The sequence below is a fragment of the Aphis gossypii genome, chromosome 2, assembly GCF_020184175.1.
Source record: "Aphis gossypii isolate Hap1 chromosome 2, ASM2018417v2, whole genome shotgun sequence".
Classification (NCBI taxonomy): Eukaryota; Metazoa; Arthropoda; class Insecta; order Hemiptera; family Aphididae; genus Aphis; species Aphis gossypii.
The window spans coordinates 13,276,374-13,296,428 of record NC_065531.1 but is presented as its reverse complement, the minus strand read 5'-3'; the positions used below and the strand labels follow the sequence as shown (position 1 = coordinate 13,296,428).

The window sequence follows — 20,055 nt, the reverse complement described above, 5'->3', positions numbered from 1 at the left end:
TCCTAATACAATACGAAAAAAAACTACAAGTATCATGTTTAACGTTCATAATTTAGACATTGTTTCTGATTTTCTTTCTTAAGTGGTAACGTAATCGAATGTCACTGATATTGTAAGAAATACACGTGTTTGAAGAATTTATTCTAGATTTATACGCGACTATAAGTGTTTAATTTTAATTTTTTTTTTTAGTTATCAACTAACTATAAACTAACTTAAAGAATACCAAAAATCAGAAACAAACATTTTTATAATCATAAATAGTATAATAAACTTCTAACATAAAAAAAAAACAATATCTGTATAATTAAATCGACTGCTGTTTAAGAAATAATTCACGTGATTTTACAGTACGATAAAAAAAAAATAAGCCGCCCAACCAACAGTTTGAAAGTAGATAGTAAAATTTCGACGCATTAAACAAAAGAAAGTAAATTCTAGGAAAAGAATAACTCAAGATGCATCATTAAGGTGTATCAAGAAAAATTGTGTTATAAATAAACCAAACTTCAAACGTTTTACTTTGTATGCATAATATTATTACAACAGTCGTTTTATTAACAAACCGGTTGCCATTTAAATTTGTTTAAAAAAAACTATTTTGAATACACAATAGGATAAAAAAAAAGGTCTTATAAACATTTAGCCAACATTCTGCTGACGATACTTGATAGTGTACCTACCAATATAATGTTTTGTGTACGTGATCTAGACAATGAAATTCCAATAATAGAAAATATGAAAAAGTACCTACTTAATAATTTTAGTAGTAAAAGTGTTAAGTTTTAATTATGTTAATTGACTTTATAATAAACCAATTACAATCAGACAACAGAATTGTGTACTTCTGCGTTAGCACATTGAGCCACGTGAGATATTATTGTCCCCGCTGTAGAAAAGCGTCCCAAGCCATATTTCACCGATACACACATTGCACACACAAACACACACACACACACACATTCCATTTAGATCAGACCAGTGATGTTAGGATTTTTTAAAATAGAAATGAACGAACACAAATGTGATTACCAATAAAATGTCAAATAACTCACCGGATGAACCTGCGGCGGTGACTGATGAGGTGGCTGCTGCTGAGGTTGTGGCGGCGGCGTCGGCGACGAATGTTGCTGGGCATTTTGACCCTGCGACACGGGAGGCAAAGCGGGTGGGCTCGCCGACGCCGGCGACGACGTCGTCTGCCCCAGACCGCCGTGGGGTTGTTGTTGAGGCGGTTGTGGAGGAAGTTGAGGCGGCGGTTGCTGCTGCTGCTGCTGCTGTTGACGATCGACCGGCGGTTGCTGGTTCGGGTAGCTGCCATAAGGTACCTGCAGAAAAACCGCGGTTAACACACGATCTACACCCAATCATACGCTTACACATACTATTTTATATACACGGTAGATTCTAGTAAGAATATCGGTGGTAATAATACTATGGTATATCAGAAATAGTAATAATAGTATTGGTACGTAGTAGCAGTAGTAGAGGAAGCAATAGTAGTAGTAGATCGAGTAGTAAAATGACGATGGTAATGAATCGTAGTAATTGTATAGTATATATATATAGTACACTAAACACTAAATAACGTGATCACGTCCGAGTACAGACTAATAATAGTAATAGTGACGGCGATGATGATAATAATAACGAACGCTGGTCGTCGGGTCGTGTACATTGTGAATTGAAAGTAAGAGTAGTCGGCGATCCCGAGGGTTTTGGGGTTTTGCCGTTTATTGTGGTGTATCATTTCGGGGCCGACGGGAAAACATTTCACGGAAGTCAAGGTCGTGATGGGTGGCGGCTACTGACTATGCGGTGAGTAGAGGATCAGCTGTGTGAGTGATAATACTACACCGCCCGCCCGCTCCTCCGACGTGTACGACCATTACCATTCTATTTGAAGTCGACTGGGCGACGAAAAAACTATAACGCACAGGTCAATGACGTTTACTCGTAAAGAACGGTTTTTATTTATATTTTATAAATAACCCGGAAATACTATAAATCTCAGTTGTAGTATTATTATTGTTGTTATTATTATTATCATCATTATTGTTTAGATGATCGGCGTAACGTGTCTCTCAGTTGATTTGGCCCATTCCCAGAATAAGTCTTGAATCGGAGTGAAATATTTTATCGCGCCCGTAAATAAAAACAACTATAATAATAATAATAATAACATGGTTCTAGGTCAATCCCTCCTGGCGACCGTGTCGCCGTTGTTTACACATTTAATCGTAACTACGATAATTACCTGTTGATGAGGTGGCGGCTGCTGCGATTGCTGCTGCTGCTGCTGCTGAGACGGTGGCCCCGGTGGATACTGATGGTGTAAAGGCGGTACCCGATGGTGCTGCTGGTATCCGGTGGGCGAAGACGGCGGTGGTGGATAATGAGCCTGATGGCCAGGCGACGGCGGAGGCGTAGGTCCTCTGGGATTCGCCTGTTAAGCAAAAACAAAACTTTTAGACAAACTGCGAAAAAGATCGACGAATCGGGAGGAAAATTGCGACCTTGAAGGTATCCGGGGTCAATAGCCGACAATAAACACAAAGAGAGTGAGAGAGAATGACCGACACGGGGTGAGATGTGAGAGGGATGCGGAAAAAGTAAACAGAAGCGAAACGGATTTGTGTGCAGGTAGGCACACACAGCAGACTACTATATATATATTGTATGTATATACATATATATATATATATATTGTGTGTATATATTATACACACTACTACTACGATTACTATACACAATAAACGTGGCGACGGCGATGCCGAAGCGGAGGGTAGTGTTAAAAAGTTTTGCACAATGCATGTTTGTGTGGTTGGCGCGAAACCTGTTATAGACGGGGCAGTGGTGGTGATAGAGACGACGTTTGGAATCGTGAAAGAATGTGTATAGGGTGGATGGGAGAACCGGGGACTGGGGGGTCTCCGTACAACGTAATAGTGGCGGATAACACATCGATCGTGGTGGTTGGGAACATTTAAGGGTTGTAAAATTACGAAGCCGTAAAACTGTGGATTCTGTCCGTGATAATGACGTTCCTTCATTCATGAATCACGAGCACGTCGTCGCGTTAGACGATGCGGAAAAGGTGACCCTAATGGGTCCAATGTGAAATAATTAATGACCCATTATCGTGACTGTATGTGCATTTGTCCGTGTGTGCGCGAGAGTATACGCACGCGCGCGCACATACCTAACGCAATTATGGATACAGACCACGTGGTGTATAATACGACGACTATAAATCCAAAAACACCCGGGCCGAACAATAAAAATAACAACAGTTTTTCATCAAAATAATCCCATTTCTAGTTCACTGGATACTTGGGTTGACTCGATGTCAAAAGTAGCGTGGAAACCCTATGGTAATTTTTTATTTTTTTTATTTTATTAAACGATTTACAATATATTATTTACTAATACAGATAAAGAGTTTAATAAGTAAATATGATCATCATTATTGGTTGGTAAATGACAGGAGGTTAACATTAAACTGCACTCAGCAGTTATTACGTTTAGTTCAATAGTGTTTATAGAGTTATAACTGAATTAATAAATGTGTTATATTAATGTTTAATTTTAATATAATTTCATAGCACAAAACAAAATTGTTAGTTCATCCAGTGCTCAACATTAATATTAGCACACAAATTAAGAAGAAAATATACTTTACTAGTTAAATGAGTTTAAAATTGATTTTTTTTAACAATATTATAATTTAAAGTATAAATAATAAATATATTATAACTTTATAAAAAGAAAAAAACCTAAAGTAAGAAGTATTCATGTATCAGATACCCTATGCCTATGTAAACCATTTCAATCTTATTGGTTCCAGCAAGAAAAAAATAAAAACGTAAAATACTCAATAGTGTAAGCTGTTAGACAACTCAAAAGCTAACACTGAGGTATTATCAATTAGAAACGAATAACGATAATAACAATGCAGTAAAACAAACAATCGACATATTTCATTATTTACTCGTTAAACAGAATTCGAATATACAACAAATCGAAATAGAATAGGTTTCGCGCGTTGTTTATAGACCTTAAACCGACACTCACAGATACAATAAAATATAAGTCTTAGGTTTTATAACATCCACATTCAGGTAATAGACAATTAATTACATTACGATAACCGACTATACACGATTAACACAGGCGCGGTGTACAAAAGCGAATACAAACACACGCGTTATCGTATCGTTTTCCCCGGGATTACTAAGCCCACGTGTACACAACTAACACATTGCCACGTTGTCGTAGAAGATTTTCGAAATACACGCGACGATTTTCCCGTACAATAATATAAATTACAAAACGCGTGCGAGTAGGATGTCAATTACTCAGTGATCACTTTTTTAAGTCTACACAAATAGATAGATAGGTAGTATAGATAGTAGATTATAAAAGACAGATATAGTAAAGGTATACTATAGTATCTTTAATATGTTAAAGAATAATGTCATCACGTTTATTATATAATATTGTTGAACATTAATTATATCAGTTATGAATTAACATACTTTTTACTAGTAACTAATCCCACGGTCATCGGTGAATGCGATTGCTATAAGAGTACCTATCATAATACTATACATTTGTAAAATAATATAAATTTTTTAAAATTAGTTTGTGATTAAAGAACAATATTGTTACCACTTACCGAGCAATTGTTGGGAATATGAATTGTGTACGAATTTGAATACACATAATACTAATGACTATCCCTCAATAATCCAAACGAGCGCGCGCACACATACCACTCGCACAGGTGCAATTTTTTGTACGAAAAGAGAAAAAGTAGCCTCCGAAGGCATGCCGACGAAAACGAGATTACACACACCACTATGTGTGCTGATACGACGAACGACGGCGACAACGATTTGTCGTCGTATAACGTCGTGTCGATGGGTACACATCACGCACGGACGCACCACCACACGACGTGCGATTTCCGGGCGCGGATAGTGTGTTTTCCGAACAACCTATTGCCGTACCGCCGTCGATACCCATACACACGCGTAGTAAATTCTATATTATTATTATCATCATATAGGTATATAGGCGATGTACGTAAACACGAAAAACAAAAAAACGTTTTACAATGTCGTCGCCGATGCGGCGGCGGCGGCGGGGGGGCTACAGGAGGAACCGCCGCCCCGTCCTTTCGCATCCGTTTTTACGACGACGGCCGCGTGACACAGCGGCGTTTTACTCTCCACCAACAGTTGTACACACACACACGCACCGCGTAGTATCACTATTATTACTATTATTATAATATGCGTATATCAATTAAACGTCTAAAAATAAAATAGAACGTGGGCCCAAAATATTCCGTGTGCCGCGTGTTTTTATCTGAATGTATTAAATTTACACTCGCCAGTGCGATCGCACGCGTTTGTGTGTGTGTGCGCGCGGTGTGTTGTTGGGTAAGGGCATGGGCGCGTACATAATGCGTGTGCGGTGTACAATAAACAAACCCATTCTCTCCTCACCGCGCTCTCTCACACCATCGTGTCGTACACACACACGTGATATATATATATATACATATATGTATGTATATATTTATATACATAAATACTCATTCACTCGTTCCTTGTATATATTATATATATATATATATTATGTATATTATAATCTGGGTTAATAAACTAGGCTTGCGGTACACGCGGAGAATCAGAAATGATAGATGTGCATTTCCGCAATCGCTGTCACCGATAAAGGCCGCAGGGGACTGCTACTACTACTACTACTACTACTACTACTACTACTACTACTACTACTATTACTACTACGACTTGCAAACTCTACAGTCAATGACCTATATAAATATACATACGATATGCACCAATAATGCGTGCACCAGGCCAAAGTATAGTAAGGACAATATCATAAGACGTCGATCACACGACGGATTAAACAGCGTTAATTGTAATATTAAATAACGATTTAACGGCCGGCTATATCGTGTAAAACGTAGAAAAACGTCAAACATTCACCACTATGCGGACGACCGCTGCAGTCGTGCACACTATCTTGTTTTGGATATTTACTTGATGATAAAATTATATTTTTTGACATTTTTCACACCGAAAATAATTAAAGAATAAAGACGTGAACGCTCAATATGATCACTGTTCTCTTTTTACTAGTTAATACACCAAACTAAATAATAATTGAATTTCGGTGCTAATTTTTAATACGACTGACTATGATGGGGGAAATAGCCGACAACAAACTGAAGTTCAAGACTATCCACACAGCGAATTCTTTTTACACCCGTTCCCAACATTTTTTCTCGTGCATTAGTCATAATATCTACATCAGCAACTACGTATGTATTGTGTTTAAATATAATAAAGGATTCACTATAACATATTCATTAACAAAACAATTCCTAACATTTTAGTTCTTCAATTTTTTTTAAAAAGCTCCCAAGGTCTATTTCCACAGCTAACCGCTACTTCCTTCACCACAATCGACGACTCACTGTGCGGTTATACCACAAGTCATACTGCTGAATAATATTTTGTAAAATCCGTGAAGTCGTTTTAACGAGAACATGGCAATTGTTTTAAAATTATTGTCATTAACAATAACAGGAATATTATTATTATAGAAACCGCGGCTTAGGCTAATCGCCTGCACTGATGACATCACTATCGCGATGTTATAATGACGTACATATCTCACTTAACATACTACATACATACATAGATAATGTAAGTTGTAGATAACATGCCAATAACCTATCAATGCTATTCAAGGTCCGGCGATACCCGTCAACCAACTCTGGTTATGACGACACGTCGATAATAATTATAACGGTTACCCAGAACGATCACGGATCCTCGACGAAAAACTAAACATCTCACTAATTAAGTGAAGTTCAAACGAAAATAATGGTGTACATGTTATTAAAATATAACAACTGTTAATCGTATTATACTATATAAGCTGAAAAGTTTGTCGTTAATAAAATATACCCATCATTATCATCAATATTATTCATTATTATTACAATAATTATCATTATCGGCTTACATGACACGCGAGTCGCGCGACACGACCATTACATAAAACAACTATATATCATTGTTATTATTTATTGTAACACTAATATTTGAAATATTCAAGCTCACTATATTGTTATTTCAATAACCCAAAATCAAACGCTATGATGTCAAAAATATTTTTTTTTGAATGAATGAATATTCAATCGCAAATAGCTAGTAAGTTACTATAATTAATCGTATGATTTTTTAACAGAAAATAGATTAATTAATGATGACAATACAATTACTATACAATATAAAATATTAAAAACAAGATACTAAACAAATACAACAATTTTAGTTCTTAAATTTAAAAAAGTGGGCATAATTATAACTCGAAAAAATTGGTAATCGATTTATTAATTCCTAATTAAATAATTAATATAAAATTACCAATTGGCTTTTGTTTATGAAATTATTAAAATGAATTAATTAGAAAAATACGAGTTATAAAATGAGATGAACATAACAACAATGTCTACGTAAAAAAATTTAATCTCATCACATTTATCCGAAACAATAATCTTCGTCTTTTTAATTTTTCTCAAATTATATGAAATTATATCATATATACAATATATTTAACTAAACAGAGCTTATTCGTCTTTAAGTTGAACATTTTAAAATAATTGATAAGGATTAGAAACAGAATAATATTAATTAATTAATCAACAATTATTAATATTATTTTTTGAAAAGCCACTTTCAGAACTCCAAACATTCACAATATTTCTGGGGCCATTGAAAATTCGATTTATATGCATATCTAAAGCGCTGTACAGCGTATACTAATTGAGTCCAAATACCGAAGCGGGGAAAATTATTATAACTTATAAGTAATAACTATTGAGCTCACAGTTAGGAAACCAAAAATATGCTAATTGAGTCCGAGAATTATTTTAGTAAAATATAAAACCAACCATAATGTTATACGTATATAAAGAAGACTACGCAATATCGTTCATATCATTTTTTTTTATGACTTTTGTCTGGAGATAATAATATAAATAGGTATATATACAATGTTTATCACATACATTTTTACCAATATAAAAAACATAATTTTATCATTACCTATATTAATTTAATTATACATAAGTAAAATTTAAAGTATTCATAATAGAATACAATATCTATACATTATTAAAGGTAGTATAAAAATGTTTAAATTTTTTTTTTAATTCTATCTGTAGAATTTTTTAATTATTATTACAGAGAGCCCCCAAGTCTGTAAAAATGAGAAAGAAGACAGTTTTTCTTAAGTTTGACCGGACTCAGTTATAAACATTGACTCAATTAATACTTAAAAAAAACCGGTACACAATTTATTCTAAAAGGTTTCATTGGGACTCAGTTCGTATGAAGATATGTAATGAAAGAAAAACTCAAAAAATTAAATGAAAAATAATAAAAATCCTATTTACTTCACAACCATAATTAATAATTAAAAAATAATTTCTTGCCTGTTAGCCAAAAAAAATTAGACCACGGGCCTCTGATATACAAGATGTTTAAATTGTCACACTAAATTGAATGATTTATTTATCAACGAGTCAGGCCAATTAGATCAATAAAGGTAGTGTAAGTGTTATAGTATGAATAATTTTGTGCGTTGTAAATTGTAATTATTAGCTAAACCTACTGGGTAGATTAGTTCATAACTTATACTTCAAAATCAATAAAGCCAGTTTATAATAAATATTAATAATTCTAAAACCTTTAATATTTTTTTTATTTCAATTTAATTGTTAATTAGATAGTAACCTAAGATAAATTATTAATATTTATATAATATATACCTACAATAAACAGAATATGCTTATAACACAAATATTTTTTACGTATATCACAAGATTTTAAAATATTAAAAAAAAACTAAATACCATAATGTAAACTATTTAGTTAATTTATATACTGTCTACACAAAACATAGGGACACAATTTATGTATCATAGTTTTAACGTATTATGTTCAGGTCAGTGGAATTTTTTAATCTGATTCTGTATGATATTACATGTCATATATTTTAAAATATTTAATAACAAATAATAAGAAAAAAATTATACATGCTATCCTAAATATTTTATTAACAGTGATTAGGTATAATTTACAGATATTAAATAATTTATTCAGCGTAATTTTCTCTTTGGTATTTTTTTTAAAAACAGTTTAATATTATTGGTAATCTAAATCGCTGTCACTTATACAATTTGATATTTTCCAGTAATAATATTTCTGAAAACATATGTATTTTCAATTAAATTACTAGATATGGTTAGGTTAAACTATTTTAATAAGTAAATTACCTTCCACTATATACTTAGCTTTAATACAGCTTTGTTAATATTACCTATATTTCAAATTAAACCATCATGGTAATTAAATTAACCTTCTCCGATGGACGATGAACATAATATAAATGTCTGATAATACACACAGTCAATGCACCAATACAACCTATAACTATACTAAGTTAAGAAATCCTTAACATGACGAAAAAATGTATGAATCATAATACGTATCAAATCAAAATTCATTGGTTAAATTTTAGCACATATGGCTTGTGAAATTAATAAAATTTACTGCGTACCACCTTCCTGTATTCAAAAAATACGTTATTTGTTAATTAATTTACAAAATGTACCTATCTTGAATTAATTTTATTTTTAAAAAATGTACATTTTAGTATATTAAGGTCAAGAAATAATAATTAAAGTTTTTTGTGGAAAAAATTATAACCCCTAAATAACCTAAATAAATAAAAATAATCAAATATTTTAATCCCATATAATCAATTGATTAATTTTATGATTCAATAAAATGTAATGGACTAATTGTCGGCCACTACACCATGTTAAAAGGAACAATTATTGATTGAAATGTTCATGCAACCAGAGCATAACGGTTTCAAATATTCAAATAATATTTTGTGCAACTAAATTTAGTATTTTAGTCTAGAATTTAAATAAATTCTTTAAGTACCTACCTACCCAACACGATGTTATTGAAACATTTTTTATCGCAACAACTAAAATAAATTAAAATTGTTATTATGTATAGGATAACCTAAAAAAAATCATGACTTTAGTCGGCGACCGTGTGGTTTTGAAAATTATTCGTCGCCTATAATACTAATAATAATAATGATGATATTTTTTTCGGTATAAAAATAATATCGGGCAGTGTCGTAAACGAAAAAGTTGTTGGAAAACGGTTTTTCGCTTGAAATATGTATATATATAAAAAAAGAAGTATGTATATGAGATAAGAAATGAGAAAAGAGGAAAAAAAAAGGAGGAAAATTTCCCGGCGCAACGCGGTGGCCCCATGATACGATTTTTCTTCTTGTCAAGGTTGCCATTCGGGCAGCCGTAGTGTCATTATATAACGCAAACGCGGCATCGGTGCACAACGTGGCAACGAGGCGGGACTGTGGGCGTGGCGTCGAACGAGCGCCGTTCACTGGGAATAACATATATAATATACATATTATATATATATATATAACGCACGCACACCATACAACATAATATATACATTCTACCCAACACGCAGCTGCCGCGCGCGATAGGAAAACGTAACGAAGTGAATGCCGCCGCCGCTGGTTGCGAAGCTACAGCTCGTTTCCAACAAAGCCCGCGTACACAAACTACTCCGGAGCGAGCGAGAGAAACGGAAAAAACGGGGATAAAAAAAATAATAAAAAATGTATTTATTTTTTCTTAAAAGAAAACCCATTGACGCCGACTCGCAGAGGAGAGGCCCCGGCGCGCGCGTTATGATAATTTTTTTCAAATACTACACTAATACTATTTATTTATATCATTATTTAATACGTCCCCCGGGCGGCTCGTGGTGTTCGAACACAATCGCCGATTTTCCCTACGTTTCGGAAATACGTCGATAAATGTAACAAACACGGCGCCGACAATGGATTCATTTGAGAGTAGTTAGACATTTATTATACACACAACACAGAAAGGATCACACGTCGAGAAATATTCATGTGAAAATACACGACTTGCAACAGGATACACACACACACACACACACAAGTAGTACGGGAAATATTAATGTGTGTGCGGTGGTAGTAAAATAATATAAATAATAATGACAATAATATATACCCGCCGCCGCCGCCGCAGCAGACGTTTATATAAATTAACGCGACGATTATCGGGCGGAGGCGGTGGCACGAACGGTGTCGCGGGACGCTAAAAATAAATATTTGGGAGCATTCCGCCGATCGGCTAATGAATGAATCAATTACTGTCCAATAAATGCGTCTTTAATTCTTAAAAATATGTATACCACTCGCACATTATAATAATAATGGTATATTATATAACGACGTAACAAACACACACACACACACACACTGACGCTCACGTATTCTATTATAATATATTATTATTATTATTATTGTTATTATAGACGAGATGTGTACGACGGCGATTTTTGTCGTAAAAAACCGAGACGCGCGCTGACGAGTGGCGGCGAAGGGGAGTAACGTGGAAATGCCGCCGCCACGACTCTAAACATTATTAATACATAATACACAACGGAATAAATAATAATCGTTATCGCGCTCGGCACCGCTTATTAATATATTATTATTGTTATAATATTATAATATTATTATGTTGTTATTATAACAAATGTTTTACATCCACAACGGCTGCGAACCCCGCGGCAGTCGTGGTCGACGTAATATTCTTATTATTATCGCGCTCAATTAATATTAATAACGAATTAAGTATTTCTCTCTCTTCGTCGTTCTATCAGCGCACAGGTACCGCGCGCGCCGGGGCGGACGACGGTCGGATCGTGAAATTATTATCGCGCGGTTATTTACACACACGCGCGCGCGCGCACATACTACACACTCGACACGATCGTTCGCAGCCGGTTATCAAAAATCCGAAGAACGGTGAAAACGATATTGTATTAAACATGCACATGCCGGTTTTTTTTCCACTGTTATCTCTTTACGTGTTTGATATTATTACAATATTACTATTACTATTATAATCAATTACTCAGATGCATTTTATTATTGTTATAACACAAACACGGCGTTACCAAATAATAGTATTACGTACAAACGTATAATAATAATAATATAATAATAATAATAATAAAATAATATATAATATTATTATTATATTATAATAGCAAGTGCGTGTGTACACACCACACACGGTGGATAATTGCCGCGTAAAATTATATTATTATCCCGTATTGTAATCGAACGTACCGCGGTCCGTACGCGTATCGTATGTCCCGGACTTGCCAGCAAAACAACGCGACTTTACCCATGTGGCAAATTGATTCGACAGACGACGAAGAGAGCCCCACGCGATGCCGATATTATTATTATTACAAGTGACACGACGGAACGCGTCACCTCGGACACTGCGGCAAAATTCGAGACCTGGCGGAGAACGTATCGAATTTTAAGAGGAAAAAATTTATAATAATACGCATTAATATAAAAAAAAAACGATTGTCCCCATTCTAACGATTACCACTTTTCATTTATTTTTATATTCAATACGGAGCAATGATTTGTTTTTTTTTTTGTTTATCTATCCGAAAATATTAGATTATCAAGTCTTTGAAACAAACGAAGCTTTTTATTATTTATTCGACGTGTTCAGATCTGGAGCTCCCTCTTATATTTGATGTTGCAGCGTTGTTGATCACGCACGGTCGATATAATACAATTTAAAAGAAAAACAATTATTATGGCATGTGCATATGTTTTAGTAAACAATCATTGACATATTTATAAGTCTTATTTTCGAATACACTTTTCTCAATTTGTTTTTATCGTTCCTTGAAACGTTAACAAGTTTTTTAATAATTAAAAAATCCGGAGTACGAGTTACCTACTATGTATGTACATTTTTAATACAGTCAACTCACTATGAACCAATCGGAGTATTACAGTTTTAAGTGCTTTTATTACAGACAACGACACGGATCGTACATTTCTTAATCACAACGTTTCGACGAATCGGTAAATGAAACGATAATTATTATGAATAGCTATAAGGGATCACCAGGCTCTAATATGAAAAGTGTTTGATATATAGTAACCCTAGTACCTAATGTAAGTATATAAATCATTTATACGATATTATCTAAAAATGTACAGTCGAGCATATCGCGTAGGAACACTTCAAACACCCGTTGTTAAATCTTTTACAAATAAAAAAAACTAAATGACATAATATAATTAATTATTCTGACTGGAAGTTTACTAAATTCATAATATTTTATAATATGACGGACATAATTGAATCCTACTCGTTTTAAAATATTCTTTCCAAAATAAAGAAATACGTCAAACACTCTCAATAACTGATTTCTCTTGTTAAAAACTTCAAAAAATCATATTATTAAAATACTCAGATAATTTCCTACTTACCTACCTGCCTAGAATTATCTTTGATCGTCTTTTATTCACAGACGTAAAGAAAAATATTACAACAATCGTAAATCATGAAAACACACATTACTTACATAATTATTAAATTATGTAAGCAAAACAAAAATTTAATTGAATTCAGTTAATGAATTATTAACTTAGTTATCTGTCTGTCAAAATTATATTGGTAAATAATGTTTCTCTTTAATAATTAATTCATTAGGTAATTGTTGTTTTAAAAACTACACAAAATGAAATTGTTAAAATACTTCAGAGATTAATATGAATATTATAAGTACTACTTTGTAATAAATTTAATTACTTCATTAAATTAAATATTTATGACATAGGTATTTTATGTTCAGAAATGAGTAATTGTGTAATATATTTAATAAATTCATGTAATATAATCAAATAACTGATACTATTGGTATTGGAATTATAGGTTAGCATTAATAGGAATATGAACAGTTCACGATGCTTAATTGAGTACTTTTCGATTAGTATTAAAAGAATAAAATATTAGAAAATATACCTATAACAAAAATATTTTTTGACTTAAAGAAGTTCTTGAAGCAATTTTCAAATGAATATTACAATTAAATAATATTATACCTATCAAAAAGTTAAGTTATTATAATATATTAATTAATAGCTATACATTTAGGTAGGTAGGTAGGTAGAGATATATGTATAATAAATTAATAACATTTATTTGTACATTAAATACTTCAATAGTTTGATCCAAGATAAAAAAATAAATAATTAATGAAAAAAATATTCTAAAACCAACAAATTATGTAGGAACCTATGATATTATTCCAACAGCAGTTGCTCTACCAATTAAATTAGATTTATGATAATTGATTATACATATTAGATTTAAAATTTTTTATTTGAAATACAATATTATATGGGTAGTGAGTAAAATTAACAAGTTAGGAAAAATGTGAAACAAAAGAGCCAGATTTGATTTAATATTTTCAGACTGCAATAAAACTAAACCCCTGTTGAACCAAGAAAACACCTACCTAACGCTACTATGTAACGACTAATTCAATGCTCAACCTCTCCAAAACATCGAATAAAATAATGTTCATTAAATGTACCAAGTAAATACTAAATGATATTTCATTTATAATTCTGGAAATGAGCATAGATTAGAGTAGGGAAATATGTATACTTATTTCCACTCTAATCTAAGTTTATTTCTCAGCAGCAGTCACACTAATTTTGATATGTAATTACAAATAATTAAAAAACAACTGACCGATGGTGGCATATTTCTATAAGGCATGCCGTGCTGAGGAGGAAAAGGTGGCATGTTATGTCTTGGCGGTGGCCAAGTTTGGTTGTAATGTTGCTGTTGTTGGTTTTGAACCGGCGGCGGTTGAGAACCATCGGGCTTGGGATATTCGTTGCCGTAATTGTTCTGATATCGCGTCGCCGGATTTGATGACTGCAGCAGCTGGTTGAGCGTGGGTGTAGGTCCTGTCGGTTGAGATATACTCTGGCCGGACAAGTATTGCCGCTGGGGAAACATGGTTCCCGGCGGTCCGGGCACCCGCATCATCGGTTTGGGGTAAGCGTGCCTGAACTGGCTAAAACTGTTGGGCTCCGCATTGCTATTGGCATGGTGCTGTTCAGGAGGTGGCTGATGGTGACCAAAACTGTTGCGATAGCCGCCAGGAGGAGGCGGCGGATATCCGTCCTTGTCGGGCGGCGTTTGTTCGAAATTATTAGTTTTGGGCATGTCACCATCGCCGGTCGGCTGGTCGCCGTGCTCCGGCCGGCCGTACAGCGGGCCACCACCATTGCCGCTGCTCATGCCGTCGTAATTGTGGTGGTTGGTGGGCACCTGCTGCTGCTGTTGCTGCTGCTGCTGCTGTTGTTGTTGCTGTTGCTGCTTACCTTTCGGCGATTCCGGCGCCATCAGGCCGCTGCCGCTCATTGGCGCCCTGCGCTCGTGGCTGCCGTTCTGGAAACCGGGCACGTCCAGCGGCCTATCTTGGTCGCGATTGTTCACGTCGCCGCCCGGCTGGTTTTCCGCGTGCGTAGCAGCCATGTTAGACGACGTTACAGGCAGCAGAACGTTTGCCAACACCCCGCCGCCGCCACCCGTCAACGCCAGCGTAGTACATAATAACACGAATCAGCTACGTTATGCCCGAGCCGTTTGCACTCGGCAAACCGAATATTGAACATGGCGCACCGTACATAATTATTATCACTTGACGCGTCCGCTGCGTCCGTGCACGTCGTCGGTGTCCGCACCGGCATCGGACATGGCCCGTTCGTTGGCACTGCGTGTGCGCGGCGGCGGCGGCGGCGGTGCGTCAACGGGAAACGAACGACGACGACGACGACGGGAAAAACGACAAAAAAAGACGACGGGCGAGAAACGCGAAACGAGGTTAGGACGGCAAAAGGTTACGACGCACCTCTCGGACGAATATCCTATCCCGGTGTATCGGCGGCGGCACACGGACGCCACGAACGGAGAAAACGAAATCTACGGCGGTAATTCGATTCGGCCCGCGGACGACGAGGAAAATATTAACGCGACACACTGCACAAACGACAATCGCGTACACGCACACGGTCGACCGCGCACAGCACACGTAATTCGTATACGAAAAATAATAACAACACTAGAAAATCATACGTGCCCGTGGTGTGTATATGCAATACCCTTTTTTCCAATAAATTTCGGTCGAGTAATACGCCGCGCACACTCACCGATTATCTCCCGTAGACTCTGAACGGAACAAAAATGTACGGCGGCCGTACAGTGTGTACGCTCGGCTCGGCTTCACGCGCGCGTCCCGTGGCCACTCTGTAATGACGGGAGAAACGACGCCGCCGCTCGACGGTGCTGCTGCCGCCGGCCCGCGCGCATCGACGATTTTTCTATCGTTACGTCGTATTCTCGCTTTAACGTCGTCCGTAGTATAAAATATTAAACACCATTAAAATATTATTTATTTCTCGTCGTGGCACCGACGGCGAACGACGTCCACGTTCGAGTCCGCCCCGATCCTGCACGTCGCGCGTCCCGAAAAACTACGATTTTTCCGGCTACGCCGATTGTCATTGTTTCACCCGCCCGCCGTTTTACGACGATTTTTTATTCCATTTTTTAGCGCGCGCGTCGATAAAAACGATTTTCCGCCGGCCAATAAGACGCGCGCCATCTACCCGACGACAGCCGCCGCCGCGCCATCGACGCGGCTGTGGGTGGCCACGACGACGCCGGTCACGAACGATATATTATTATTATTATTATTATATTACTATATTATACTTTTCAAACATACCGTGCGGCGGCGGCGGCGGTTGGCCGTTCCAACGGTCGGTCGCCCGCTTCTTCGCGTTTTTTTTTTTTGGGCCCATTCGTTTGTTTTTGCGCCGCCGCGTTTTTGCACCTCTTGCGACCGACCACACGCACAAGCATTGCAATATCGCCGTCGCTGTGCGAGTAGTAATGACGTTACGTGCTCGTCGCAACGGCAGGCTCGTTCCCGAGTGTTGCTGCCATTTTTCATTTAGACGGCCGAAATTTTTTTCACCTCTTTCCCCCAGTCGTAACGACACCGATGACATACGTCGTTCGTTATTATTATTTTTATCGTCGTTGCCGGCGTAGAAAACCCGCGCAGGTCGATCTACACATCACGACATTACGACTATATTATTATACGCTTTATACGAACATTTTCGTCATAATACCAGTCGTGTAGTTTTATTATGTCTCATACCTATCCATTTTTTGCTCGAAATCATCGTCTCGGCACATTTTATTGTTATATTTTTAAAACGTATCGGTGGCACGATTAGTTATTCATTATTTTGTTTGAGAAATTAATTCACGAGGTCGACAATCCGACTACAATCGTATTACATAAAAACGACAATAAACATTTCATTCGAGGAGAATAATAATTATACTTGTCATTTAAATCGTTCTCTCACTTTATCTTATCTTGTTATAATCAATCATTAAAGTTATCAATAAAACGATTTTCACCCAAAGGACGTCTTACCTATATACTGTTTTACGATTTTACATAATTTTAAATTATTATTATTGTGTACTCAGATAATATGAATTATTATTAATTATTACCAAGTACTTAAACAACTTACAAAGTTACAAAATATTATAATTTAAAAATCTGAATAATCTGATGGAGGATTAAAAATAAAATCAATATAAATAGATAATGGCAATTATAATTATGATAAGAATGCTATGCAATGATTGCAATGGTAAATTAATTTTTTGTAAACTGTAAATAAACAATATTACGTATTATCAATATTGATTTGAATGAATGTTCAAAATAAACAAAAATTTCAAATCAACATTAATTATAGGCCTGTAATACAAATAATTCAATATTTGTGCATAAAAATGTACAAATAATAATTTTAAACTATACTTCTCACATGTATTTTAAATCGTTTATCATTTAGATTATATTATGTATTAATATATTATAACAAAACAACGATTCTTAATTTAAATAAAACTAAAAGTTCTGCCATTATAATTTATATTCTATAGTACATTGTACATGAATGCACTAAGTACTATACTACAAACAGTAAATATTGTTTTAACTCAGAAGCTTATCACTGTTTTTGATAAATAATCTATTTTTTTTAGTTTATTAAAATAAGAAAAGTAAAAATGTGCATTTGATATTTTTAATAATAAAAATAAATTATTATGTTCAATATTATAAAGAATTGTTTATATTATATTATATAATATTAGTTTTAAAATACTTTTACTAAATAAAACAAGTACTTAATAATTTAATTAAATGAATGGTCCTACAACAGTTATTTATTTACACATTTGTATAGGTTATATACATACAATTTTATGTAACAACAAAATAGATTAGATATTCTCTAAAATTTTTTAACTATTAATTTCTAATTTTCAACTAATCATAAAAATGTATTAAGTATCAACCCATGTATAAAAATTAATGAATAAAATAGGGTGAAAAATAATTTTTCAGTATTTATAATTAACAAAATCATATAAACTTATAAAAAATTGTACAAATTTTCAATCTTGTAAATTGTATATTAAATAAACAAGAAAACAATTTATGTAGCACAAATAAACTACAAAAATACATTTTTTCATACCATTAATTAACTATATTAATTCAGTTTAATTAAAACAATTATGCAGTTCTCATAGCTTACATATTCATAAAATTGTAGACATATATTGTACAATTATAATCCATAGTATTTACACTATCCCACATCACCATGATTTTTCAAAGCAACTCATTTATTTCTTTTTTTGAGCAGTACCCCGGGCAGTCCAGGCATTTTTCAGATTTAGTGCAAAGTATATTGAGAATCCGTGAATTTGAACTGCTATAGCAATAAATATATACCAAAGTATACCATAAGGGAAATTCTGAAATTCAAAAAATTATTTAAGTACAAGTAAATAGTTACTAATTCTATAGCACAATACTCACCCGCCACAGTTGAATAGATTCAGTCGAAGGACTTTTTGTAATAAAAGTATAAACTTCTGGAAGGTAAATGAAAAATCCATATACTACTGGTAAAACACCGAATGAAATTATCCATTTGATGTAAAAGGAAATATTTTTTATACAATTATGCTTAATTGCACGTAATGCTAGAAAAGATGCTGGCAAACTCAAACACCATAAATATTCCCAAAGCAATGGCTGAAATAATAAATATTCACCTTTTTATATACAGTCAAGTTTTACTCAAAAAATGAAAATGTATACTACTAATATTATAAATTTCAATATACAAAATAGTATTTATCATTCAGTATTATAAATTATAATAGTAAATATTTTTTATAATTCAGTATTATAAATAACATTTAGTAAGAAATTATTGCATTCTTATATGTTATTACCTTAGGAATTTCAAGTTCTTCAATTTCTAATACAAATATATCCAATCTATCCAAAACATCTGGGCATAATTTTGCACCCATAAGAAAGAATAGAATATAGTGAAATAGTATACAGTATTTAAGTCGACTTTTGTTTTGTACACTAAAATTAAAATCAATTATTAAATAAATATTTTTTAATAATTTATTATACCTAGGGTTTATTAATATTTTTTAAAAAAAATTGATTAATTGAATTGTATAATAATATTATTTTAAGTATTAAACTATTAGTTTATATTATTATTAATGCAGATTTTAAAACAAAATAAATGTATATTTCTAAAAGTACCTGATTTTGTAGTGGTCGGCAACTTTTTGACGGTGAGAAAAATCTGAGCCGTCTGAGCCAGCAATGGTTGGGCCCTTTGACGACATTATATTGGTTTTTTTTTTTAACTAAAAACGTCAAAAACTATTACATAAGAATAATATTCACTCAAATAAAATATCAAAATACACTTAGCTACATTCTCAAAAATAAAACTGCCAAAGTGGTCGGGTAATCGGGTCCCTGCTTAGTGATAACAGCGAATACTTAACCTAAATTTAATCTGCATGAGCAGCTGTTT

General features: G+C 34.2%; 2 protein-coding genes across 5 annotated transcripts in view; both read right to left on the bottom strand.

The window, feature by feature from the left end:
• The window catches only part of LOC114128131 (trithorax group protein osa-like), a 34,024-nt gene extending 17,705 nt beyond the window's left edge, over positions 1-16,319 (bottom strand). For 2 of the 4 annotated variants that reach the window (XM_027992569.2, XM_027992570.2), the window contains exons 1-3: positions 14,780-16,318; positions 2,258-2,446; positions 1,056-1,328 (exon numbers count right to left, since the gene is read on the bottom strand). In XM_027992569.2, the coding sequence (XP_027848370.2) occupies positions 1,056-1,328; positions 2,258-2,446; positions 14,780-15,574 (1,257 nt within the window). In that variant the 5' untranslated portion in view covers positions 15,575-16,318. Of the gene's footprint in view, positions 1-1,055; positions 1,329-2,257; positions 2,447-14,779 lie in introns of all 4 variants that reach the window. The other 2 variants (XM_027992568.2, XM_027992571.2) reach the window with 2 other exon arrangements.
• Positions 16,320-18,589: 2,270 nt separating this feature from the next.
• On the bottom strand, positions 18,590-20,011 carry LOC114128138 (protein jagunal). The gene is made up of 4 exons (XM_050201485.1): positions 19,776-20,011; positions 19,445-19,586; positions 19,023-19,241; positions 18,590-18,958 (listed from the first exon to the last, which is right to left on the bottom strand). Exons 1-4 carry the CDS (start codon positions 19,859-19,861, stop codon positions 18,827-18,829), a joined length of 579 nt encoding a protein of 192 aa, XP_050057442.1. The 5' UTR covers positions 19,862-20,011; the 3' UTR covers positions 18,590-18,826.
• Positions 20,012-20,055: the final 44 nt, after the last annotated feature.